This window comes from Lycium barbarum, chromosome 2 (assembly GCF_019175385.1).
Source record: "Lycium barbarum isolate Lr01 chromosome 2, ASM1917538v2, whole genome shotgun sequence".
Lineage (NCBI taxonomy): Eukaryota > Viridiplantae > Streptophyta > Magnoliopsida > Solanales > Solanaceae > Lycium > Lycium barbarum.
Genome location: NC_083338.1, coordinates 122,512,210 through 122,537,824, shown reverse-complemented (window position 1 = coordinate 122,537,824; position 25,615 = coordinate 122,512,210). Strand labels below are relative to the sequence as shown.

At 34.0% G+C, this 25,615-nt stretch overlaps 3 protein-coding genes across 4 annotated transcripts; 2 read left to right on the top strand and 1 right to left on the bottom strand.

Annotated features, from left to right (window-relative positions):
- The first annotated feature begins 938 nt into the window (after positions 1 to 938).
- Positions 939 to 10,444, top strand: LOC132627000 (probable L-ascorbate peroxidase 6, chloroplastic/mitochondrial). 2 transcript variants are annotated; one of them, XM_060342045.1, is made up of 12 exons: positions 939 to 1,190; positions 1,566 to 1,715; positions 2,196 to 2,316; positions 2,388 to 2,488; positions 2,565 to 2,652; positions 4,242 to 4,309; positions 4,437 to 4,523; positions 5,175 to 5,249; positions 5,346 to 5,423; positions 5,503 to 5,607; positions 9,837 to 9,911; positions 10,184 to 10,444. In XM_060342045.1, the coding sequence occupies exons 1-12, from the start codon at positions 1,038 to 1,040 to the stop codon at positions 10,334 to 10,336; spliced, it is 1,254 nt and encodes a 417-aa protein (XP_060198028.1). In that variant the 5' UTR covers positions 939 to 1,037; the 3' UTR covers positions 10,337 to 10,444. The 2 variants fall into 2 exon arrangements, with proteins under 2 accessions (XP_060198028.1, XP_060198029.1); XM_060342046.1 differs by lacking the exon at positions 10,184 to 10,444 and adding an exon at positions 10,032 to 10,177.
- A 2,609-nt stretch (positions 10,445 to 13,053) lies between these two features.
- On the top strand, positions 13,054 to 18,299 carry LOC132627001 (uncharacterized). Its single transcript, XM_060342047.1, has 3 exons — positions 13,054 to 13,562; positions 15,577 to 15,706; positions 17,770 to 18,299. Exons 1-3 carry the CDS (start codon positions 13,161 to 13,163, stop codon positions 17,988 to 17,990), a joined length of 753 nt encoding a protein of 250 aa, XP_060198030.1. The 5' UTR covers positions 13,054 to 13,160; the 3' UTR covers positions 17,991 to 18,299.
- Positions 18,300 to 18,697: 398 nt separating this feature from the next.
- Positions 18,698 to 19,585, bottom strand: LOC132621787 (uncharacterized). The gene is made up of 2 exons (XM_060336207.1): positions 19,233 to 19,585; positions 18,698 to 18,973 (listed from the first exon to the last, which is right to left on the bottom strand). Exons 1-2 carry the CDS (start codon positions 19,507 to 19,509, stop codon positions 18,897 to 18,899), a joined length of 354 nt encoding a protein of 117 aa, XP_060192190.1. The 5' UTR covers positions 19,510 to 19,585; the 3' UTR covers positions 18,698 to 18,896.
- Positions 19,586 to 25,615: the final 6,030 nt, after the last annotated feature.

Genomic DNA, 25,615 nt, shown 5'->3' with positions numbered 1-25,615 from the left:
CGTCAGACTAGCAAACGAGTTGCCACAAAAATTAATTGCACAAATTAATGAATATTCATCTTTGACTGTAAAAAGTTAGACAATATGATATTTCAATAATTCACAGGCACTTAATAAGAAAATATTTATAGTGATAAGTATATTCTGAGAAAAATAGTGATAGTTGAATAATATTCTAATTCGAAAAAAATGAAAGTTATATTTATACGCAATCTCAGTACATGCCGGCCTTCGAGAGAATTTCTTCGGATGTAAATTTTTCATACCCATTCTGTGACCCTTGAGAAAGCAAAGAGACACATAAAAACAGAGAACTAACACACACTACACAATCAACAACCGAATCAAGACAACAAAATTATTTTATCTTTGAACTCCTCAAATCTTCTTTTGACTCCTTGACTAAAACTTGAGCCACCCTATGCAAATTCAACAACTCAAGCATGTAGACACCCAAACAGAAAAAGTACACAATCAACAACCATCTCTAGGAGAACATGTGGATAAGTTTTTTATTTGTCTTATCTATGATATGACTAAAATATTGCACATGAATAATAATGTGCCAAACGTGATAAATTCCTGAAAATTATTTTAGCACGAATTACAAGAAGAACAACATACCCATCATAATTCTATACGCAAATCTGAGGAGAATTGCATGTACACAGATCTTACCGTTATCTTTATGAAATAGAGAGACAAACATATATGGGTGAACATATGTAAGTAACGCTAACTATTACTATCGCGAGATGCGGTAAGATGAAACGAACCTTTTCACTTATATAACCAGAGCTTTAAAATTCGAATTTTGGTAATGAAGAAAATAATTTTATATAATACGAATCTAAATTAATCAGTGGTTCCAAATATTTATTTTAGGTAAATTTGTCCTTTTCATCAACTTCTTATAAGTGGCACCATTTAAATGAGAACTGATAGAAACCACACTCTCTATCTCTCTCTTTCCCCACACACACTCTGATTCACTATATCCAAAACACAAGGAGGCAGAAAGGAAGTCTCACCCAAATATGGCAACTAATTCTCTTTCCCTCACCGGCGCCGGAGCCTCTCCTCTCCTTCCCTCCGCCACGTCAGCCTCCACTACGGCCAGACTTTCCCTTTCATTCTCCCCTAAATGCCTCCGATCATCTCCTCTCCTTCCCCACATATTTCACTACCGGGTTCGTATGCTCTTATCCTTTCATTAATTTCTTCAATATGAATGTCAACTATACTTACTTTTTAGTCAGTCCATGCCACATTTGTCAACGTTAAATTTATCTTTTTACCCTTAATGAAACAAGAAAATCTAGCCACACAAATTTTCTATAATTGGTTTTAAACCATAACTTTTAAAATGTTTCTTTATTTAACTTCATGCCCGATCAAACACGCTCGTATAAAATGGGACGGAGGCAGTAATAAGTATGTAAGTAAATTGCTCTCCGTTGTTCACCACAATTATTCTTTGATAAATGATCACTCACTAGAATTTGATCAATCCTATTTTACTAGATTCTCGTTTTGATGAAAGCAATTTGTTTTACTTGTTGTAGAAGCGATCGTTGGTTGAAACATCATCATCTAGTGCAAGAAGAAGATTCACTACATTGAAATGCGCCGCCGCTTCTGATCCTGCTCAGTTGAAAAGTGCAAGAGAGGACATCAAAGAGCTCTTGAACACCACCTTCTGTCATCCCATTTTGGTAATTTTTTTGAGATAATGGTTAAAAACACACCTCAAGTATCATTTTTTTAGCGACTTTTTGCTACTTGAACTCCCACCATCTATGTATTAAAGTGCACCTAGGTGTGTTTTCCATTAGGAAAAGGGAACAACTGATAGTTCGCCTAATCAGCTTTGAGGTGTGTTTTAATACATACATGGTGATAGTTCAGGTAGTAAAAAAGAACAACTGATAGTTAGCCTAATCAATTTCGAGGTTTGTTTTAATATATAGATGGTGATAGTTCAGGTAGTAAAAGGTAACAACTAATAGTTAGAGTGTGCAACTCGCGAAAAAGTAATAGTTTAGCTGTGTTTTTGATCATTAACTCTAGTTTTTCTTACATGCTCTCATCACTTTTTTGCTAGCTGAGGCGAGGAGTAACGAGGATTGAACCTATATGCTCTTCCCTCTCACCTATTTTAGGTGCATGTTTTTTATGCTTTAAAATGATTCCAGGTTCGCTTGGGCTGGCATGATGCTGGAACTTATAACAAGAATATCGAGGACTGGCCACAAAGAGGTGGAGCTAATGCAAGCTTAAGATTTGACGTTGAACTAAAACATGGAGCAAATGCTGGTAAATATTCATTTTGTTGTTACTTTTTGTTTGCTCACTATCTAATTTTGGCTGACAAGCTTGCAATTCAGGACTTGTAAATGCACTGAAACTTCTCCAGCCAATCAAGGACAAGTATGCTGGTGTGACATATGCAGACTTATTTCAGTTGGCCAGTGCAACTGCCATTGAGGTCATTACTTCTGGTTTTTGTGTTAGCCTGAAAGTTAATTCACTCGCTTACTTTTTCTACTTTTTCGAACTTATAGGAGGCTGGAGGCCCAAAAATTCCCATGAAATATGGGAGAGTAGATGTTCCTGCACCCGAGGGATGCCCTGAAGAGGGAAGGCTTCCTGGTGAGAGATTCTTAGCTGTCATCTATTTTTCTTTGGTATATCATTATTTTTTCCCAGCAGCTTAGCTTATGATGCATGGAAACTACTGATCAATATTATCTTGAATGAATTTTATCCCAGTGTTTTAGTCAGGAAATTTGTCCCAGTGTTTAGTATTTAATAGACTCCTGCAGAGCCAACAACTTCATTTAGAGCTATCTTTACCTTATCCTCTTTGAAACATGGTGATTAGTGAAGTTCAATTGGTTTGCACTAGGTGTAAAGTTTGGTAAGAGACCGCATAGAACTTTTTCTTTTATCTGAAGTTCATCCAATCCTGGATATTAAAAGAAGATTGTACATCTGTTATATAATGGAAAATAAGAGAGATCACCATGTTGGATGAAGAAGATAATCTTTATCGTATAATTAGAGAAGTAACATAAATTTACAATACCGTTAATCATCATACTATATGGCTGCTCTGCCTCCAATCTTGCGGTCCAAGAAATTTTATGTCATCCAATTCTTATGATCTTGGATTAGCATCCTAACATGGGACAAAAGTGGTTAGAATTCCACATTGGGGTGGGATGGAGTTGTTTGCCTCCATATATTGTTTTTGGCAATCCTCACCTCGTGAGGTAGCTTTTAGGGTTGAGTAAGACCTAAGGTCCATTTCTTTACATGATATCAGAGCCAGACCCGTTCCTATTCTTGGTGTATTGAGTGTTGGAATCCATGCTATATTGTCTACGCTCCAGATGTTCGGTCGGCGGGGGAGGGGAGATGGTTAGAGTCTCACATTAGTGTGGGGGTTGTTTTCCTCCTTATATGGTCTTGGCCTCACCTCATGAGTTAGCTTTCGGGCTGAGTTAGACCCGAGTCTCTTAACAATAACATTTAGTTGTCCATCTAAAATGGCATTCTTCCCTTAGGGATTGTTTGGTACAAGGGATAAGGGATAAATAATCCCGACATTAAATTTGAGATGAGTTTATCCTACGTTTGGTTGGGATAAAATCGTGGTATAACTAATCCTGGGATTGTAGTGTTATTTTATCCCTGTGGGAGGGTGGAATAACTAATCTTGGGATAACTTGTTTCCCAACCAAACGACCCCTTAGGGTATAACATAGTCTGTCACATTGGGAAATTATTCTGTCTGTTGAAAAGAACTTATACTTTTCATTTTGAAATTGTTAAATATAGGTATTTAGACGATGTTTACTTAAGGACCAGATTCCACTCGGTATTGATCCTCTTCTGTTTCTTTTGTGTCAAACAGGCATCTTTATCTTTTATCGTGTTGTTTTTCTTTAGTATCTTATATAGCCATTTACCTAACCATCTCTTTTTTTAGAAAGAAATAAAGGCCTATACGGTGTTCTAGAATTGCTGTGGTCTGATTATTCAGCTTCCGCTTGAAGCAGATTCCTGTATACTCATTTGTAGTATGTTGTATGTCTTAGATGGTCTAGTATGACTCCCTTTTTCTAATCCTTCTTATCGAAGAGTCTAGCCTTCTGCATTTTATCTGACAGTCTCCTATTTGCAAAAATTATCCTCATTGCTTTATTATATATGACTGACTTAATTTTATTGATTAGATGCTGGTCCCCCTTCCCCTTCTTCTCATTTGCGAGATGTCTTCTACAGAATGGGACTAAACGATAAGGTAACACTTGTCAAAGTTCTAATTCATCTCATCAATGATCTATTTCTTTGCTTGATGTATGCTTCTCACTAGTGAGCTTTTGCTTTCGTGGAAATTTGCTTTTCACTAATGAGCTTTTGCTTTCTAGGAAATTGTCGCACTTTCTGGGGCACACACGTTCGGGAGATCCAGACCAGAGCGTAGTGGTTGGGGCAAGCCAGAAACGAAATACACGGTATCCATTTCCTCACACTAATTGATATTATCATTGATGTAAATTGTTGTGCTTTTGAGGCGTTTTTCAAATTTCCGTTCCGACTTTTTTTTTTTTCTCCTTTTTTCCAGCTATAATGGTAATGTAGATTGAAGACTGACCGATTGAGGATCATGTACATTAAAAAGCATGCTGCAAACTCAAAATGCTTCTTTGTATGATACCATTCTGACAAAAAAAAAGGGTCTTCTTATTAATGTGTGCAGACATGGACATAATTAAGTTGTGGTTGTCTATGAATCATTATATGTACACCTTCCTCATAAAACTAAATGAAACATTTGGATTGTTATCAGAACACTGTTAGTTTGAATAATATTCTCACTTAGCCCTTCATATGGAAATAGGATCTACTGAGGGCTGGGTAATTGGAGAGATATTTTTTAATACAATAAGGTTAGTCTTTTGCATTTCACATCTCTATTGTTCAGTCAATTAATATTAGTTCTCATGTCCTGATTTTCCTCTACGGTCTGTACAATGGTGCTTTTATTTCTTATACAAATCTTTATAAAAACCAGATATCTGCTGCTAGCCTCTGTGCAATGATCCACTTATGTTTCTTGCATATTAACAAATCCGATTTTTTGAGCTGATTTGTCTGCATTGCAGAAAGATGGACCAGGAAACCCCGGAGGACAATCATGGACTGTCCAGTGGTTGAAATTTGACAATTCCTACTTTAAGGTGCCATATGATGAAAATTGATAGACTCATAGGCACTGAAGTCTGATGAAACAAGATGAATTGTTGCTTATTATTCTCAATTTGAAATGATGTTAGGACATTAAAGAGAGACGAGATGAAGATCTGCTAGTTTTGCCAACAGATGCGGTTCTTTTTGAAGATTCTTCATTTAAGGTGGAAAAGAAAGCACTTACTTCAAGAATTCTGTCAGTACAAACTAATTTTGCTTCTCTAACAACTTACAAGCTTGCAGGAATATGCAGAGAAGTATGCTGTAAATCAAGATGTATTTTTCAAAGATTACGCGGAAGCCCATGCCAAACTGAGCAACCTTGGAGCTAAATTTGATCCTCCTGAGGTTTGTCAGCAGAATTATTTCATCTGTTAATAGATTATACTTTTTGCATCTCTATTTCTACTAGACGGCATATGCCCGTGCTGCGCACGGGCCCAACACTTTGTATTATAGTGTATCTATGTGTATGTAGTTGTGTTTGGATAGTGATAATATATATATATATATATACTATGCTCAAAACACGATTAATATAACATTTTAGTTTGTGCTCCGTATCTAAAACTTTATTACATTAGTGTTTGCTGTGAATACAAAGTCGGCAAAAATTTATTAATACTTTTTAAAAGATAAGACTTGTTTAAAAGGAAACTATTTTCCCCTCATTGAGATAAAACAATAGCAATATTTAAGCATCAATTGATACTTTAAATTTTAATTCGATTAATTTGAAGGTGTAAAATACTTATTATTTTTTATCAAATTTTGATTTGGATAATTCTAATTCAAATTATTAAATTAATTTTACATGTTTAAAACGAAATAAAGTAGAAATTTGATTTTCTATTTAACCGAAGAAATACTATTTTTTGATTTTTGGTAAATATTCTCAGTTTAGCTCATTTTGCTTGTCATGTTGTCTTTTGCATGGTTTTTTAAGGAAACGTCAATTAAAATTAAAAGTTGACTAATTTACCTTATTCATTATTTGATTATTTGATCTTCATTTGATATTATTTTTTCTTTTACGACATTAATCTCTTTTCACATTTATTAGAGTAAGAATAAAAATGAAAAAATAATTAAATTCTTTCTTATTTTAAAATATAAATATTTTAAGTATATTTATTTTAGTAAACGTAACAAATAAATGACATGGAGGAATAGCAAATACAACAGTTCAATATCTAGATTACATCTCAGGCTAATATAAAAAAAAAGAAAATCGTATGGTTTAGCTACTTAAAATTTTGAAGAAAAGCAATAATATGAGGTCCATGTTTTTTGCTGTACAATAATTTCATTTGCTCCCACTAATGGGTTGATACGCATGTGGCAATGAATCCATCATTATTGATTTAATGTGATACTTTGGAAATTACATGAATATTGTTTGATTTTTTAATATGGGATGCACTTTTTTTTTGACATTGTTTGTTTTTTTGCTACGAATACAAAGTCTGCAAAAATTTATTAATACTTTTTAAAAGAGAAGACTTGTTCAAAAGGAAATTATTTTTCTCTCTTTGAGATAAAACAATAGCAATATTTAAGCATCAGTTGATACTTTCAATTTTAATTTGATTAATTTAAAGGTGTAAAATACTTATTATTTTTTATCAAATTTGATTTGGCTAATTCTAATTCAAACTGTTAAATTAATTTTACATATTTAAAACGAAACAAAGTAGAAATTTGATAAACACGATTAATATAACATTGCAGTTTGTGCTCCGTATCCAAAAATTTATTATATTAGTGTTTGCTACGAATACAAAGTCTGCAAAAATTTATTAATACTTTTTAAATGAGAAGACTTGTTTAAAAGGAAACTATTTTCCTCTCTTTAAGATAAAACAATAGTAATATTTAAGCATCAGTTGATACTTTCAATTTTAACTCGATTAATTTAAAGGTGTAAAATACTGATTATTTTTTATCAAATTTTGATTTCGATAATTCTAATTCAAATTGTTAAATTAATTTTACATGTTTAAAACGAAACAAAGTAAAAATTTGATTTTCTATTTAAACGAAGAACTACTATTTTTTAATTTTTGGTAAATATTCTCGGTTTAGCTCATTTTACTTATCATGTTGTCTTTTGCATGGTTTTTTAAGGAAACGTCAATTAGAATTATAATTTGACTAATTTACCTTATTCATTATTTGATCTCCATTTGATATTATTTTTTCTTTTACGACATTAATCTCTTTTCACATTTATTAGAGTAAGAATAAAAATGAAAAAGTAATTAAATTCTATTTTATTTTAAAATATAAATATTTTAAAAGCAATAATATGGGGTCCATGTTTTTTGCTGTACAATAATTTTATTTGCTCCGATTAATGGGTTGATACGCATGTGGCAATGAATCCATCATTATTGACTTAATGGGATACTTTGGAAATTACATGAATATTGTTTGATTTTTTAATATGGGGTGCACATTTTTTTTTTTGACATTATTTGTTTTTTAATATAGGGCCCACTTTTATTTTATTTTATATTGCTTTATTTTATTAATATGGGTGGAGATAATGGGTTCCACTTTTTTTTTTTTTTTTTGGGAACGGACGACGATCCAGTTTTTACTGCTGCACGTTTCTATATAGTAGTAATATAAGCAGTAAGCCAACTCTCACTGTGATTTTCTAATGGAGTCTTGTTGCACTCATCTAAAAATTTTATGAAGTAGCTCGATGCACAATTTTCACCATTTCTTTAGCTGATCACTAATTGTGTGAAATCTAAATATAGACGTTCTTGTGATTTTATGAGCTCCTTGTTGCCTTCTACCCGTCTACTTTTGCTCTCCAGCATACTTGTAAGTACAATGTCCTGACTAGTAATATAGAATGAATGTAATTACCGTTCCACAAAGAATTTGCACCAATCACTTGTCAAATACCACGATTGGAATCAGCAATCTTGCTTTGACTAAAATACTAACTTACCAAGGATTAATCTAACAACTGACGTAAAAAGTATGGGATTTCCTCGAGTATATAGGCCTAGGACTAGATATCTCCTAATGCTTCAGTCAATCAAATGCTTCCTTTAAAGCTTACTTTAGAGGGTTGAGTTACTAACCTAGGACAGTAGAAAAATAATAAAGAGAATCCATTATAACAAGCCCAGTTTGTGATTGCATAAGGCAGAGTAGGTATGCTCCTTCACAAATCAATTCACCTATTAGGCGCTTTGTCCTTATGGTATTCAATCCTAGTCAGACCTAGATTCCTTTTTCTCAGCTCAATCTAAAGTTTTGAAATAAATCCAGTTGGTCGCCAATCAATTAGCTGAATCAAGTACAAGATTGAATAACTAACTTGGTATCCATTAAAGATAAGAAAGAAGAATGTCAGATTCCATTATAATTTTAGAATAATGAAATTAGATTATAATAAAACTCAAAAAACCAAGTATATTTCCGTAATTATACCTAAGCACCTAGAAAATGGGGAGAAGCAAGAAAAACTTCAAAGCTGACTTCTGTTCAAGAACTCCTTTCTTTGCACTTCATTTCCTTGCCAAAAAGTTATGTCTGTAAGCTCTGCTTGAATTTCGCTTTGTGTAAGTAACGAAACAGCAACTTAGAAATTTAGAAATGCGGAACAGCACCTGACGCTACTGATGGAGCACCTAATTTTGCCTAAAACTTCTTAGACTAATTTTTGACTACCACTCATTTCTGCCTAAACGCCTGGGCACTGATTTTCAGAGATATCATTTTGATGGTTGTGCAGCACTAGCTGCTAGCCTTCTGGTAACATTGTACACCTTCAATATTTTTAACACATGTATCTGTAGGGGTTTCCAACTGACAAACCATATGAAACATTAAAATCTAGGTTTTGAGCTTTACAATATGGCTAAGTAACTCTCAAGATATATTTTAGTAAATTCTTAAAATTGAGTCAAAATGCAGCTTGATTATAGCATGCTTAACACCCAAGAGTTCTTTTCTTCCTCTGCAAAATATGAACTTGGTCGGAGAAACCTATGAAATGCCCTGAAGCTTAACAAATCTAAGTTACAATTACCTGATTGTATGTAAAAAAAAAATACTCTATTATCTGTCTGGCTTGCATTAGTACCTTCAGCGCTTGCACTTGTACTCTAGTTCTATTTTCAAGCATTTATACTGATAGGATAGTATCTCCGCGATAATTAAGGTAGTCAAAGCAATCTAATATGTCTCTGTGAACATTCATTCATATGACTGTAAAGTATGGCAACTTTTGATTCTGTACTATTTTTTTCATTAATCACTCAAGCCACTTCCATTTCCATGTAAAATTCGTTTCTTTCCTGTGTACATTCACCCACTCCATGAAATTCAGATATGCCCCCTGAGCTTTAGCTTTTTGTTGATCAATTCCATGATGAATAAATGTTTGCTTCACTCCACCTCCCTCAAATAGTCTGTTTTTCCCTCCACGCTGATAAGGGGACAAGGCTACTATCTAACTCCTGTTTCAGGGAATAGATAATTTGTCTCCTCTTTGACTAATTTTAGCAAATTTATGGAGACAGACAATAATATGTATCGAACTTCTTGGACAGGGTTTCTCAATAGACAATAATTCTACAGAAGGTCAGCCAGAGAAATTTGTGGCAGCAAAATACTCAAGCGGAAAGGTAAATTTTAAATTGCTTATTACTTTTTCTGTCCGTTAATTAGTCAAACTATCACACTTGCATTTTAATTCCTGGGGAGATGCATACATGTTTAAATTTTACTTGTTCTGGTTGCTGCAGGATTAAATACAACTTATCGTCTTTAGTTCTGCCGTTTCTTTTAATAATCCAAGATCAAGCTATTACCAAATTTTTGCACTCAAACGTAAAATTTGGTAGTCTAATGAAAGGAGAGAAATAAATTCAACCTGTCTTGCCTATTTGAATTGCAGAGAGAGCTCTCGGATGCTATGAAACAAAAGATTCGAGCAGAATATGAAGGTTTGGGAGGAAGCGCAGATAAGCCTCTCCCAACGAACTATTTTCTCAATATCATAATTGTGATTGGTGTTTTGGCAGTTTTGACATATTTGTTTGGAAACTAGATGGTTTTAGTTTGATCTTGTAGATATTTTGAGTGCTTCATATCGGCATTATTGAGAATGAAAATTTTGCCAGTCATTTATGCAAAATTTGATTACTTTGTGGTTTTCTATCAATTTTTCACACTGCTTTGTGCCTTGCAATTCACTCTCAAATCAACGGGAGAAGCTGCTGCCATTCAACCTTAAGCACTGGCGTGGTTCAGTGAATTTGTGTCAATATAGGATTTATGTGAACATTCTAGTCTACAGTTTTCCTATTATCGTCTGATATTGTTAACGATCATATTGACATCTTTACGTATGCTGGGTAAAAGTCCACTTAGATCTCCCCTTTTCCGACAGAACTCTTTTGGGAAAATGGCACTTGATAATTATTCGTCCTATAAATTGCTAACCTGTTTGTAAGTTTTTTTCGTCTACACTTTTGTTCTCAAATGAAGCATAGTCTTGGAGCAACGGTAAAGTTGTCTCTGTGATCTATTGGTCACAGGTTTGGACCAGATGCTTGCATCAGGGTAAGTTGCATACATCACACCCCCTTGGTGCGGCCTTTTCCTGGACCTTGCATGAACGTGAGATGTTTCAGGCACTGAGCTGTCATCCTTTTACACTTCTGTGCTCAAATTGTGGATGTGCTAATTTGTGAAGTCCAAGAAGTGTTTAAGCTGGGCACGTGACTTTATTTTGAAGTAATCGCAAAAGGTGTGAAAGCAGTGGACCAAGATGAGGTTGTCTCTCTTTGGTTTCCTTCCTACTTTTCTTTTGTTGAACTAAACAAAGAAATGGGAAATTCTCCACTTTCATTTCGTCCCATTCCATTCCCTTCATTTTCTTTCCAGAGTATCAGAGGTCAACTTGCTCTCTTAATCATGGAGTGGTAGTAGGTGCTGGAAATTGGCGAAGCCAAAGCTAGAAAAAATGTCCCAGTCCTGTATATCTGAAAATAAGAAGTCCACTGTGATACTCTTTTCTACCGTTCTAGATAGATTGATGTGCTTATCATAATTCAACACCATGAAATCGGTCCTTTCCTCTGTTTGTCCACTGTTAGAATTAGCTCATCAACTCACAAAAGCAGAAAGAAAATCTATGGATAGAAGTGGAAAGCTGCGAACAACGTGAAAAAAGTGAATAAACTATTTTCCTTCATTTTCAACCATCCATTGAACAGACATGGAAAAGACAGAAAAACAAGAAAAGAGTTTTAAAGCGTTTTCTCAAGCATTTGGTTGGATTACCAAACGTGTCTTGGCCAGACATTATATGTCAGATTTAGCAAGACTTGTGTAGCAACAGTAACCAATCAACTGGATCAAGAAGCACTGGAGAGCGTATTCTCCAAAAAGCAGACAAAACAGAACAACACTAGTGTGAAACACTAGGTTTATGCACTTTGTATGAACTAATCTAAGCAACGTACTGTGAATGAAAGACACTCGATTTTGTTATCCCTATTGTATATCTGGTGTGGATCAATACCTTTCTATAGGTGGGGTTCTTTGAGATGACTTGATCTTTTTTCATCAGATGACTTGGTTGATTATATTGTAATTTGGGTATGCTCTGTGGATTCTAGATTAAAAAAGAAATTTTTAAAGTTAATCCATCTTAGCCAGCGACTCAGGCTAGCATTTTAAGGCCCTCTCTCTAATGCATAGATAGCCAATCCATGCTAGCCCCTCGAAATTCATACCGAGTTTTAATATAGTACAAATAAAGTATAGATTAAGATTATTATATATTCGTTAGGTATTTCTACGAGAGGTTATATATGCGATGCTCAAGAGAGTATTTGATTTACATGCCACCAACAATGCAAATTGCGTTGTTCCAAATCAAAATAATACTATTCTAATTTAGAACGATTACCAAGTTGCTAACTGAAAATTTGTAGTTCAAAAGACATAAAATTCTAAAAATAATGGGTACCATCACTAAAATTTTTAGAGAAAAATCACAAAAAAATATAAAAGAATTGAAAAAAATGAGGAAAAAAGTAATACCATAATAGCTCGCTACTGAAAATTACCGGATCAATTTAATTTCGTTGTTGTTAACTTAATAATATATAATATATTGTATCTATATAAATTTATTCGATTGCGTTGTAATATTTTTTTAAGTTTGTTTTAAGGAAATAAAAGTCTCATAATTATTCAGTACCAAATTTACTTGGAAACCTAAAGTTTTATAACAAAAATAAAATAATCCGTTATATAAATATTTGGTTTAGTTGATTCAACGATTTTCAGGAAACCATTAACGCTCCTAGTCCCTAACCTTAGACTAATCAGAGAGGATATTTACTAATAGAACCCCAGATCGGTGAATCAATCAAAAGAAAACAAATAGAAACAGAAAATTAGAAAGAATAAATAAGGGAAATTTTCCCTTTCCCTACGTTTTCTTTACCTGTGTAAAAATTGTACAGCCCACAGTGCCAACATTAAGGGTGTGTTTGGTACGAAGGAAAATATTTTCTTGAAATACAACTTCAAAGTTGTATTTAAAATTTTCGATGCTAAGCACTAATTTTCAAAAAAAGTGAAAAAAATTCCGAAAAAAAGCGACTAATTCTCATGGCCAATCGGGTCCTTAGCAAAAACTTTATGGGGCGGGGTAGTGGGAGTTGAGGGGTGAATATCTTCTTTTCCTCATTTGTAAGGGATTTTTAATCTCTTCCAAAACAATTTGACCTGCCCAAAAAGGAAAAATTGGAAAACATAATATTTCATCCTTACCAAACACACCCTAACTAACTAAGAGCAACTCAAAATCAAAACCCTCGTTAAGCCCCCCTCTGCCCACTCTCTCCAACTCAAAAATGTTGATCCGACGCATTCAATACCTCCACCATTTCCGTTTCTTCAGCAACACCGCCGCCGCCGCCATTCTTCCACCAGACCTAGAACAACAACAACAACACTACCCTAAACCCGACCCCAAATACGATGAAACTATTCACGCAGTTGTTCGTGTCGCTTCGGGCAAGAACATCTCTGCTAAAGAGAGGAAAGCTGGAAGGGTACCTAGTATTGTGTTTGAACAAGAGGATGGACAACATGGTGGTAATAAAAGGCTGATATCTGTAAAGACTAATCAGATTAGGAAACTTGTTACTCATCTTGGCAGGTCTCATTTCTTGTCTAGGTTGTTTGATCTTGAAGTTAGACCCGATTTTGAATCTAATGACGTTATTGAGAAAGTTCGGGTTCTCCCAAGAAAGGTAATTTTTTGCCTCTGTTAGATTTTGTTACTTTGAATTGATCTAGATATAGGAGTAAGCAGTTTGTAGTTTGTTGAAAGCTTTTATCTATTACGGGCCGTTTAGTAGGGTGTATAAGAATAGTACTCCCTCATTTTCAATTTGTTTGTCTGGTTTTGACTTGGCACGAAGTTGGCACGAAGTTTAAGAAAGTGAAGTAGACATTTGAATCTTGTGTTCTTAAACTAAAGATGTGTAGAATGTACCAAAATGACCTTTAATCTTGTGGTCTTAAACGTGTCATGTGGAAAGCTGGAATTAAATAGTTGGCAAAAAAGTAAAGAAACATTTTTCTTTCAAAAGGACTAAAAAGGAAAGTAACACAAACAAATTGAAACGGAGGGAGGACTGAATAGGGTGTATTAGTAATGCTGGGATTAGTTATGCTAGCATTATCTTCTATTGACGGTTTGGTTTGTTGTATTAAATAACATGCATTGCGTAATTTCTAAATACCTCTAAATAGGGTGTATATAACTAATACCTATATTTGTTATACGTAGGTTGAATACACTACCAAACAAGTGATTAAATAATACCAAAAGCTAATACCAGTATTATTTTCTCTAATACCTCCGACCGAACGACCCCTATGCTTAGGTATAGGTGTGGGTATTAATGCTTCCATGCTGTTAGAAAAGCTTATGTCTTGGAACATTTTTTATATTAACAACAACAGCATACCCAGTATAATCCCACGAGTGGGGTCTGGGGAGGTTAGAGTGTACGCAGACCTTACCCGTACCTTGGGAAGAGAGGTTGTTTTTGATAGACTCTCTACTCACGGAAAGGCATTTCAAATAAATTCGGACAAGAATTAACAGAAGTAAAGAGGTCATCGCAAAATTCAATAGATAGGATGTTGTGGAGGACACGAATTAGGGTAGAGGGCTATTAGGTGGTAGAGCGTGGTCTCACGGATCCTCCCCTACTGTTATGAATACAGACAAGTTTGTTGCCTACCAAGGTATTGGCTGTCTTTGTTAGTATGTGAATTGAATGAAAAATATATGTGGGTCAGGAAGATAAAGTTTTCCCAACTCGGGGAAAAGATTCATCAAAATTCTCCTTCCTGTATGCTTTCTTTTTTGATTGTAGCTTCTTGCCTTTTACTTTAATTGCGAGTAAGCAGCAAGTGACAGTTTATCAGTCCCCTAACCTTTGGATTCGTCAATAATGCTTCTTATCTGATTAAGTTTAGCTTTGGAGTTGGCTGCAATGTTATACTATACTAGTTTTAGGTCATTGGTTATGAATTCACACATTTCTGTCTGATATTTGTAGAATCTGAGTTAGATGGCCAGGTACCTAGTAACTCTGACCACTAAGGTTTAGGCATCATATAAGAAGAATCACTTAGTGTATTTTTTGTCTCTAGATTTGGACCTGGCTTTCTTGGATTTTCACTCATTTCATTGACTGCTAGGCTGCACCCTTGGATTTAAACATAGTTTCACACACTTAAAGGGGGAAAAGTGGAGCTTTTTGAGTAGATGTATGCTTGGAAAAAGCTAGGTGCTAAGAAGATTTGGTGGATTTGATGGTTAAAACGTAAATATAGGACTTGATGTTAGCTTTTGTAGTGCTGTTGTATTGTCCCATAAGTAAGCAGACACAAGTGTGAAAGCATCAAAGTTCTTGTGAAATAGCTTCCAAAACTTCCTATTTGGAAGTATAATATTCACATTTAGGGTTCGATGATAATTAGTGGACATTCTTGACACTAGTTTTGTGACATTCTAAACTGAATGATGGAAAAAAGTCCACAGTGAGATATATTGATCAGCCTGCTGAGGTATGTGTGTTTAGCTGGGGTTGAAACTCAGGGAACTGCTTAACTCGGTTCAAAAGAAAGACCCTTAACTGCTAACTCGGTTTCAAAAGAAAGACCTTTTATGAAGCTGTTAGAGACAAACAGAGCTTTAGATGGGTTTTAGCAGTACAATGTGCTGATTTATCTATTTCAATGTTTCAGGTTCATCTGGAATCTGGTTCAGATGCACCTCTTAATGTTACCTTTATAAGAGCTCCACCAAGTGCATTATTAAAGGTTGAAGTTCCTCTTGTATTTATAGGAGAGGATGTGTCCCCCGGTTTGAAGAAAGGTGAGTAGTAGATACATCTGCTTTTTCCTCTTTGTACTTGCTAAGATGTTTATATTTGTGAAGTCTTTAATTTCTTTACTATGCTGGTTTATGCGGGGATGTATTGAAACTAGCTTATCATATGTTACACTTGCATCAGTTCTTTATTCAGAGGCATAACGACTAGTTTTCTTGAATTCGTCAATGCAAATATTTTATGGTTATGATTGACATTTAGAAGTTTCTAAAGGTAGAGCACCCAAGGGTGTGGTCTAGAAGGTAGAGCACCCAAGGGTGTGGTCTAGAGGTCGATGAAATTGGAATGAACCATGGGAGACCAGGGTTCAAATCCCAACATAGGTAAAACATGTTAGGGGATTTCCTGCTATTTGTCTGAGCCTTGGTGAGAGGAGGCAAGAAAACCCCACTGGTGTGCCATTAACAAGCACTGACAGCCTGGCTATAGAGACGGGATGTGTCATCTGTTGAAACCATTTTTGATCAGGTCCTATCATTTTACTATTCAGGAGGAAGTCCAGTTAGCACGATCTTATGTCTTAGGCTTTCACCATGTCAAGTTTGCTTAGACCCCTCCAGGTTCTCCATGCCGTAGTTGATGATCCAGGCATTTATCTGTTGTCCCTAAAATCAATTTGATGATTTCCCTCTTTAGTCTTTCAGCGAGTGATTTTGAAATCCTTTATAGTAACATCCTACCAAACTGATCGGCTTGTAATCTCTTCATTCAGTTGTACATTTCGTTAAGGATTAAGGTAATTGGAGTGGTGAAGCTCTTTCTCAAATCTTCCTCCCGGATAGAATTGATAAAAGTTAGAGCATCCCATTACATTATCATTTATGGTTCAGTCACCTCTTCCTCTCTGAAAAAGGCCTTGCAGCCATTTTCTGTCATCTTCTTTTTTTGAGAATGGTAACATATTTTATGTTATCCTCTAGTCATCGACTGTAATTTCCATGATGGTTGAGAAGAAACACAATCAATTCTTAAGAGGAAGAGTTTGGGTTAAAGTGTTCTAGAATCTTAACTGTTAGTACTTACAAGACAATCAAAATGGAACACTTTACCAGCTGCTATTTGGTGAACTGGTTGGATTAAGAGAAATAAAAGATGTTTCCAAGACATGCAAAACAAAATTCAGAAGATAAAATCTAAATGTATAGCTTTATTTTGTTTTTGGTGTAAATTGGAACAAACGATGCGGCTGAATCTATTCTAGATGTGGTAGAATCACTACAGGTTTAGAAGTTTTCCTGAGTTTCTTTTTTGCTGCACATGTACAGATTTTGACAGCACTTTCTTACTGCTGATCATTTATAAAATACCTTACCTTCTCCCAAAAAAAAAAAAAAAAAATCAAATAGAGTTTGCATGTAAATAGCAATATTCTCTTAATGGAATTGATGGAACATAAATTTGTTAGATGGGCATACAACTCAATACTTTTCTCAAAAGAACGTTTACAGTCACTTAGTGGAGGTTGTATTGGAGAGTATACTGTGTAGATCAGCTGTAATAACATGCTTAAGTCATTAGAACTTCAGATATACGACTAAATCCTAAAGACTTGTAACTTGCTTTTCTCCCATCTGAAGCCAAAAAAAATAATAATTACAGAGATTGGAGGAAGTAAAAGAGGGCTAAAGCGTATAGACTATACTTAATCTTAACTAGGCATCTTTTTAATTTCAAATAGTGATAGCCCAAATTATACCTTTGTTTCTCTCTCTTCTCTCTCTCTCTCTCACACACACACACACACACTCTCTCTCTCTCTCTCTCAATATTGCTTTAGAACATGAGTCCATATTTGTTTATGGGACCTAGGGCGTCTGATCTTTCAAGCTAATATATGCAATCTGATTATAATGAGATGGTGAGCTACATAATTAGGGTTTCTCTTAGAATTGATGGTCAATTTCAGAGAGTATCCTTGCTGAATGATAAAATGATGAAAGGAATCACGGATAACATCTGAGCCATATCCATTCCCTATTTGCTTGCAATTTCGCTATTCTTTATTTAATTTTATTTTTTAGTAATCATCGGTTAACCAATTTGGTAGGGTCATATTTGAACATCATCAAGAGAACGGTAAAGTTTCTATGCCCAGCGGATGTCATCCCTCCCTACATTGAGGTCGACTTGAGTGAGTTGGATGTTAACCAAAAGTTGTTAATGGGTGATCTGAGGGTTCATCCAGCTTTGAAACTTATCCAACCAAAGGATCATCCTGTTGTCAAGATTGCAGGAGCAAGAGTTTCGGATCAAAAGAAATCTAAATGATTTTTACTGAAGCACTTGTCTGAAATTTCATCATGCTTATTATGAAAAGAAGGATTCCACAGTTTGGGACATTGGCATTTGGTAGCTGATGTAATTTACCGCATGATCTTGTTCATTTGTGCTAAGTTAAAATAGGTTGAGTAGTTGACTAGTATCTCAGTTTTGGAATCAGTAACTGAATTGTATATCAAATTGCTAATGCCCCAATAATTTTTGCTCTACTGGGCTGTGTAATGTCAAGTCATGACGACGTTTTCTGCGCATTTGCAGAACATCTTATCAATGTGCTGTCCTATTCTTTTTCTTCTACTTATAATCTTTTTAAATATTTTTTGGTGACAGTTTGCAAAGATGTTAGGTGCAAGAACCTTTCATTGGTAAAAGTGGACAAATAGTTCTATCCTTCAAATTTGGCAGATAAGTCTCACATATTGTAATGGGTGAAGTGCACATATACCGTTTTTAGGACCTTTATTTAAAGAATAACCAAAATTTATAAAGTTTTTAAAGTTTAACCGCCTTAAAATCAACTTCAGACATGTGGATGCGGAGTTTCCAAATTCAGATAGGCTTAAAGTTGAGTTTTGCAGAGCCTAACTTTAGACTCTAGTTTGAATGAAGTTCAAATGCAGACTTGAATTAGAACTTCAGTTTTTCAAACTTTGATTATGAAATTAGACTTTGGTCCCGACTTCATATCCAAAATTCTGAAGAATAAGAAGCAACAAGTTCAGTAAAAGAATTACTTCTATAATAACACAACTACAAATTAACGTTGAAGCGACACTGCTAGAAATTAATAAACTGAAATATAAATTTTTCATATATTCAACATTTGATCACACCACTTAGAACAAATAGAGGCGAACATTTATTATTAAGCTATATTACATAGTTACAAGTTCTTCAATCAGCTACTGTCTTGTGCTTGGCACAATTCTCGTCGCTGCAACTAGCCATGCATCCTCCAAGCTTCTTTCCATCTGAAATATTAAAAATTAAGTAATGGATAGTAAGTTAATTAAGGACATTATCATCTTGTATATAAAGTCAAGACTTCTTTACATCCACTCACTGACATTTCACTATAACTTCCCAAGTTCTTTTCTGGAACCGATTTTTCATGTTATGCTATATTAAATGTTCTCTATAATAACATTTCGCTATAGCAACCAAAATATATTCAGACAAATAACGTTGTTATAGAGAGGTTTGACTGAATACGTATAGAGAGGTACAAACCGTTAAGGATCATGAAGTTCTTGCATTGGCTCAAGGTGCATCCAGTGTTACAAGCATAATTTGCAGCAGCTGATGTTGGAGAAGGAACTTGTATGGCACATTTTGCAGCACAAGTAGGAATACAAGTCGCAGGGTTGAAAATACAATCAAGAACTTTGTCTTTGATGCAGTCAACGAGGCAGCTACCATAATCTTCAACTGCCATGGATCCTTCTACAAAAATGATAAGCATTAATAATGATATTACCACAAATACTTTCACTTCTTTCCCCTCCATTTTTATTTTCCCAAAATTGAGGTGTCCACTTATTTTTTCTAGTCTACTTTTTCTTTTGCTTAGCTCTTGATGTTAAAGTAGGGTTTCTAGGACACTTATCTTCTAGAACTTGATTTAGATTTTATAAGTACAACGATTTGACACAAACCGCATTCTGTGAACTATAACAACCTAACAATACGATGATCATTTGTATTATGTGACCCGGATTTTGGCTCTTTTTAGTAACAACCTCAAACTCATTTAAACAAGGAAAGTTGGTTAAATGACAAGTTTGTCTTCATTTTCAAATCCACCACCAACAACAACATACCTAGTGTAATCTCACAAGTGGGTTCTGGGGAGGGTAGGATGTACGCAGACCTTATCTCTACCTTTTTGGGTAGAGCGGTTGTTTCCGATAGACCCTCAGCTCAAAAGAAATGTAATCGATGCAAGATTTCAAGAAAAATAAGACAACAAAATAGCTAAATATAAAATAAATAAAGCAACACATAGTAATACACACAGAAGAGTATGATTCTACGCGATTTGTTTTCTTTTTCAAATATGTGAAACAAAAGGTAGTATAAGAGAAACAAACATCTATCTGATTGGTATTTAACTTCTATTATTTCACTTCAATTATGCGTTGCACTACAAAATTTGACAAAGAGAACATATATGTCAATAGAAGTTAATTACACTTGAAAATTTCAACTATTATAGAAGAGTGGATTTGGGCATGGGATCGTCGTTAACCTCCTACTCATGTAAAAAAAAAAAAAAAAATTAAGGTGGGGATCCACAATTGTGCAGCAAAAAACGTGGACTCCATATTAAAAAATCAGACAATATCCTTGTAATTCCCAAATATCCCCATTAAGTCAATAATGATAGATTTATTGCCACATGCGTATCAACCCATTAGTGGGAACAAATGAAATCACTGTACAACAAAAAACGTGGACCCCCATATTATTGCTTTTCTTCAAAAGGTTAAGTAGTCAAACTATACAATTTCCTTTCTTTTCTTATATTAGCTTGAGATCTAATTTAGATATTTAACTGTTGTATTTGCTATTCCGCTATGTCATTTATTTGTTATGTTTACTAAAATAAATATACTTAAAATATTTATATTTTAAAATAAGATAGAATTTAATTAGTTTTTCATTTTTATTCTTACTCTAATAAATGTGAAAAGAGATTAATGTCGTAAAATAAAAAATAATATTAAATGGAGATCAAATAATAAATAAGATAAATTAATCAAATTATAATTCTAATTGACGTTTCTTTAAAAAAACGTGCAAAAGACAACACAACAAGTAAAATGAGCTGGATAGAGTACTTGAAATTAGAGTAAACCAAGAGTATTCACCAAAAATTAAAAAATAGTAGTTCTTCGTTTAAATATAAAATCAAATTTCTACTTTGTTTCATTTTAAACATGTAAAATTAATTTAATAATTTGAACTAATGTAAGTTTGATTTAATTTTAGAATTATCCAAATCAAAATTTGATAAAAAATAATAAGTATTGTTTAGGTCCAATCTACATACATTAACAATAGAATATTTTACACCTATAAATTAATCGAATTAAAATTCAAGTTATCAACTGATGTTTAAATATTGCTATTGTTTTGTCTCAAAGAGGGGAAGATAGTTTCCTTTTAAACAAGTCTTCTCTTTTAAAAATTATTAATAAATTTTTGCAAACTTATATTCGTAGCAAACATTAATATAATAAATTTTTGGATACGGAGTACAAACTACAATGTTATATTAATCGTGTTTTGAATATAAAACTTATTAGTAATATAAGTAAAAAGATTCAAGCGAATTTTTATTTAAAAAGCTGACAAAATAATGAATAAAATAATTGCAATTTGAGAAATTATATAACCAATTAACATTAATAAGAACAAATTTTGAAATAAAATAAAAATATATGGGTTAAAAAATTAATTTGATGTGTAACTATATAACATAAACTTTAGTAGAATTTAAATTAAATTTTAAAGAAAATACATTTATGATGTGAGACTACACGATAATATTTTCACTAAATTGATATAAATGATAAAAGTACTTATTAACAATATATCATTGTAATTATGAAAGAAGAACATAAGCAAATATTGTATCATGCTAACAACTTTTCTGCTATATGTCGAGATAAATTACGCATTTGAATTATACGCTGAACTTTCTAATTTTTATTTGTGAATAGTAAATAAGAAATGATTGATCTTTAGGAGAATAATGTATAATGACTCACGGTTGTTGTATAAAATACAATTCAATCTAAGAAGCAAATATATATATCTTTGCAAACCTAATAAATTTATAGCATTAAGCGATAGTAAAAAGCAGATAGAATGTTAGATTCTTAGTGCTTTACAACTTAAGAAATGAATGTTCTCATAATTAAAAAAATAATAAGTTATGTTACTTTATTAAATTATACTAAAGGTTTGGTTAGGACCAGTAGAATGTAAAGATTTCAACGGAATAAAAACTTTGAGATGAAATGAAACCAAATAATTTCCTGTACATACTTCTTCGAACGAAAATGTTGTCATACTAATATTATGTTTGTCGTTAGCTCATATTAGACCTATTCGCATGGGCATCAACATCTAGTAATACTAGAAAAGGGAAAATTAATACTAGAAAAGGGGGAAACAAATGCAAACTCGACATGGCTTCCACAATTAGTGTGGGAAGAATATTTGAATTCGTAAATCGTTTAGGAGTATTTTTAAGACATTAGATAACATTGAAAGCTTTTGTCAGCTAATATGTTAACAAAGGGCATATAAGACAAGTCATAGACGTTAAGGACATTTGGCCCTTTTTTGAATTAATAAATATGTTGCTTTTATCAAAATTTCAGCTATATATAGAGCATATGAAGACATTAACTATCAAAAAGTAATACTGAACATTACATTAAAAGAGAAAATCGATTTCCATTATAAGGACTTATACGGCACCAAACAAATTAAATTAAAATAAGCAAAATATTTTGGGGTTCAACAGCCTCTCTAGTCTAATCCAAAGAAAATCTGTTCATAGCATTAGAAGATAGACGAAAATCAGTTCTATAATCGGTTCAGTAATTATTTTCCACGTCTACTTCTTTGTCTGTAAAGTGGATACTTGGGAGGAAAAAAAAGTGGTGTTATAAATATTATTTAATTATGAATGTCTATCTTTAGGAGAAACTTTAGGGTTTGTGACTTTGACACCAAGTTAACTTTCTCTTATAAATAGAGATGTTCTCTTCATTGTATAGAATCCCTAATAAGAGAAATAAAGTATTCTCCTCTCTTCTCTCTTTCCCTGCAATATTCTTCTTGTAGCTTTATTATTTTATAACACGTTATCAGCACGAGACTCTAATCAATTGAGAAATTTAATAATGTTATAAAGTTGCCGAGTGTTTCCCATAAGGATGACCCAGTACTGTAATAACTCATTTTTTTAAAATAAGGGTTTGTTTGGTAATTTTTAAAAAGGAATTAAAAAGAAAATAGAAAAGAAGGAATTTAGTGGGCCAAGCTCAAAAAGGAAAAGGAAAAAAAATTAAAAAGGAAGGGCTGCCCAAATTTGAAAGAAAAGAGAAGAATGATTTAAAAAGAAAAGGAAGCCTATGTAACAGAAGCAGAAAAGGCAGAAGCAGCCGAAAAATACGCAGAGAAAGAAAAGAAAAGGGAGGGAGAAAAAGAGAGCAAAAGAAAAGAGAAAAATAGGGATTTTCAACCCTAATCATCAAGGTAATGCTTCTAATCTTTTATTTAAGTTTATTAAGTAATTATGGGTGAATTTTTGTGGAGAAAACATGGGGATATTTTGAGGAATTGAGAAAGTTTAGCTCTAGGGTTCTTCAACCAAAATCATTGATTTGAAAGGGCAAATAGCGTCGGATTTTAGACTCCTATATACCGTTGGAATCCTCTCGTTAAAGCCTTTCCGAAAACATAAGTCTTGTCGAGTTTTGAACACATTGACCAGAGGGCGTTTTCGTCCTTTAAAATTTGACTTTAACCGTTTGAGCCTCTAAAAATATAGAAGTGGTTTACCCTAAGGGTTTTGACCATTCTAAATCCGTTTTTGTGTAGTTTGAGGCAATCTGGAGACTCGAGAACGCAGTTTCGATTTATTGGGAAGTGTGCTTGAATTGTGAATTTGAGGTAAGTGAGACTTCAAGCTTTGGGTAAGTGCTTTTCAAAACCCGTTTTAAAAATATGTTTTGTCTGCCTGGTCCATGTGTTGGGGAGAGCGTGTGCTTGGCAGAATCGGTGATCCTTAAGGCCAACCGCATATACTTTATTTTCAAATAATCCAAAACTCTCTTTATAAATTATTTTGTTATGTGATATAGCTGTGAGCCATGATATTGGGGCATTGTGTATGCTTCCCTTAGCATTGTGTATGCTTCTTGATGATATAGGGGCATTGTGTATGCTTCCCTTAGCATTGTGTATGCTTCCTGACATATTTGGCACATTGTGTATGTTGACGTGGATTCATAGTGTTGACTAATTCTTTACCTGCCACTTATGATGGTTCGTAGTGTAAATTGTGTTCAGATATATAATATATTTGATAAACAGTGGTTTGGACCTTGATTGCTATTATATAATGATATATTCATGTGCATAATATTTTTGTGCTTGTTGTGTGTTTGTATTTTCTAACACTTGTTCCATGGGTATTTGAAGTGGCGGGTCGAGGATCTTATTGGGTTATATTTATGTATAGCTCACTCATTACCTGCATGTCCATGCAGATACTGCCGTTGAGAACGAGGTTGGTAATTGAAGACTTCGTGAGTCGATTCTGTTGCTGAGGTGAGCCACTGCATTGTTCGTGGAGGCAGCCATTTCAGCTTTATCTAGTTTATTTCTAGCTATTTCTTTTATTTTGGGTTTACATGCCCGACACTCAAACTCATGTAACTCTGTTAGATGCTCCATGATCTAAGCGTGGGATGTGGGCTAGAGATTCTTTTTATCTTAGCGTTGGTTGGTTTTCATAAATCGATTATGAATTTGGTTGGCGACTATTTCGCATTTTTATCATTAATAACGTTGTTGGACCTGCATTTATTTTCATTTAGTGCTTTTGTAAATGATTAAGAGTATGATATATGATTCGTCTGGCGGGTGGTGTTTGCTGGGTGCCAATCATGTCTAGCGGGTATTTTGGGATGTGACAAAGTTGGTATCAGAGCTTAGGATTTAAGTCCCGGGTCCATGGAGCAGTGTTTAGTAGAGTCTTGTTCATGGGTATGTAGGCGCCCATACTTATGACCTTGAGGCTACTGAACATCTAGGATGGTTCCTCTTCTTTCATTCCTTATTCGTGCGTTGAGTTGAATCTAGTCTAATTGTTGTAATATTTATTCCGCAAACGGCTAGGACATGCATATCCTCCCCTGCTAGATGTCACAGTTGATTCAAAAGTTTTTTTTTAACGTCATATGTGCAACTGAGAGTAATACTGAGTACATGGAATGTCGTGTGTGTTGATTGTAGTTGAGATTGGACCGATGTACACTTTGGGATAGTTTTATTTACAAAGAAAATTCTGCCAAATATTTTTTTGAATGTTCGGGAGTTAGTGAAAATTTTGAACGTTAAGAAATCGTTGAATGAAAGGGTAGCGACTGCCGGTTCCCTAGTCATCAAAAAAAAAAAAGTGGTCAAATGATATAAAAAAAAATTGTGTAAGAGCGACCATCCAAATCTGGGGTTGTTGGTATAACTTTATATTATGAGTCTTATCGGTAAAGAGAAAGAGGGTAGCGGGAAAGTAAGAAGTGTAATTGCATACCCATGCCTAAGTTGTTGGGCTTTATGGTGAAAGATATTTTGAGGAAAGTGCTTAAATGGCTCTAAGCTTAATGCCTCTTAAAGCGATTCACTATTATTAGTAACGTCGTGATGGTGATGTCATAAGTGTGACTGTGGCGTAATATTACATATCTTAAGTGTATTAAGTATGAGCATGATAATGGCCCTATGAGATGCACAACTTGTTCGTGGAGTAGGTCCCTGGGTGAATTCCAGATTGTGAGCGAGAATAAGACTTAAGATAAGAATTATTGAAA

Bases quoted from the DNA above. Each gene is read 5' to 3' on its own strand.
- LOC132627000 (XM_060342045.1), top strand. From the start codon at position 1,038: ATGGCAACTAATTCTCTTTCCCTCACCGGCGCCGGAGCCTCTCCTCTC. The intron at 1,191-1,565 runs GTTCGTATGCTC...TACTTGTTGTAG, and splicing joins CCCACATATTTCACTACCGG to AAGCGATCGTTGGTTGAAAC. The intron at 4,524-5,174 runs GTATCCATTTCC...TCTGCATTGCAG, and splicing joins AGCCAGAAACGAAATACACG to AAAGATGGACCAGGAAACCC.
- LOC132627001 (XM_060342047.1), top strand. From the start codon at position 13,161: ATGTTGATCCGACGCATTCAATACCTCCACCATTTCCGTTTCTTCAGC. The intron at 13,563-15,576 runs GTAATTTTTTGC...TCAATGTTTCAG, and splicing joins TTCGGGTTCTCCCAAGAAAG to GTTCATCTGGAATCTGGTTC. The intron at 15,707-17,769 runs GTGAGTAGTAGA...CCAATTTGGTAG, and splicing joins GTCCCCCGGTTTGAAGAAAG to GGTCATATTTGAACATCATC.
- LOC132621787 (XM_060336207.1), bottom strand. From the start codon at position 19,509: ATGGAGGGGAAAGAAGTGAAAGTATTTGTGGTAATATCATTATTAATG. The intron at 18,974-19,232 runs GTTTGTACCTCT...TTAATATTTCAG, and splicing joins GAACTTCATGATCCTTAACG to ATGGAAAGAAGCTTGGAGGA.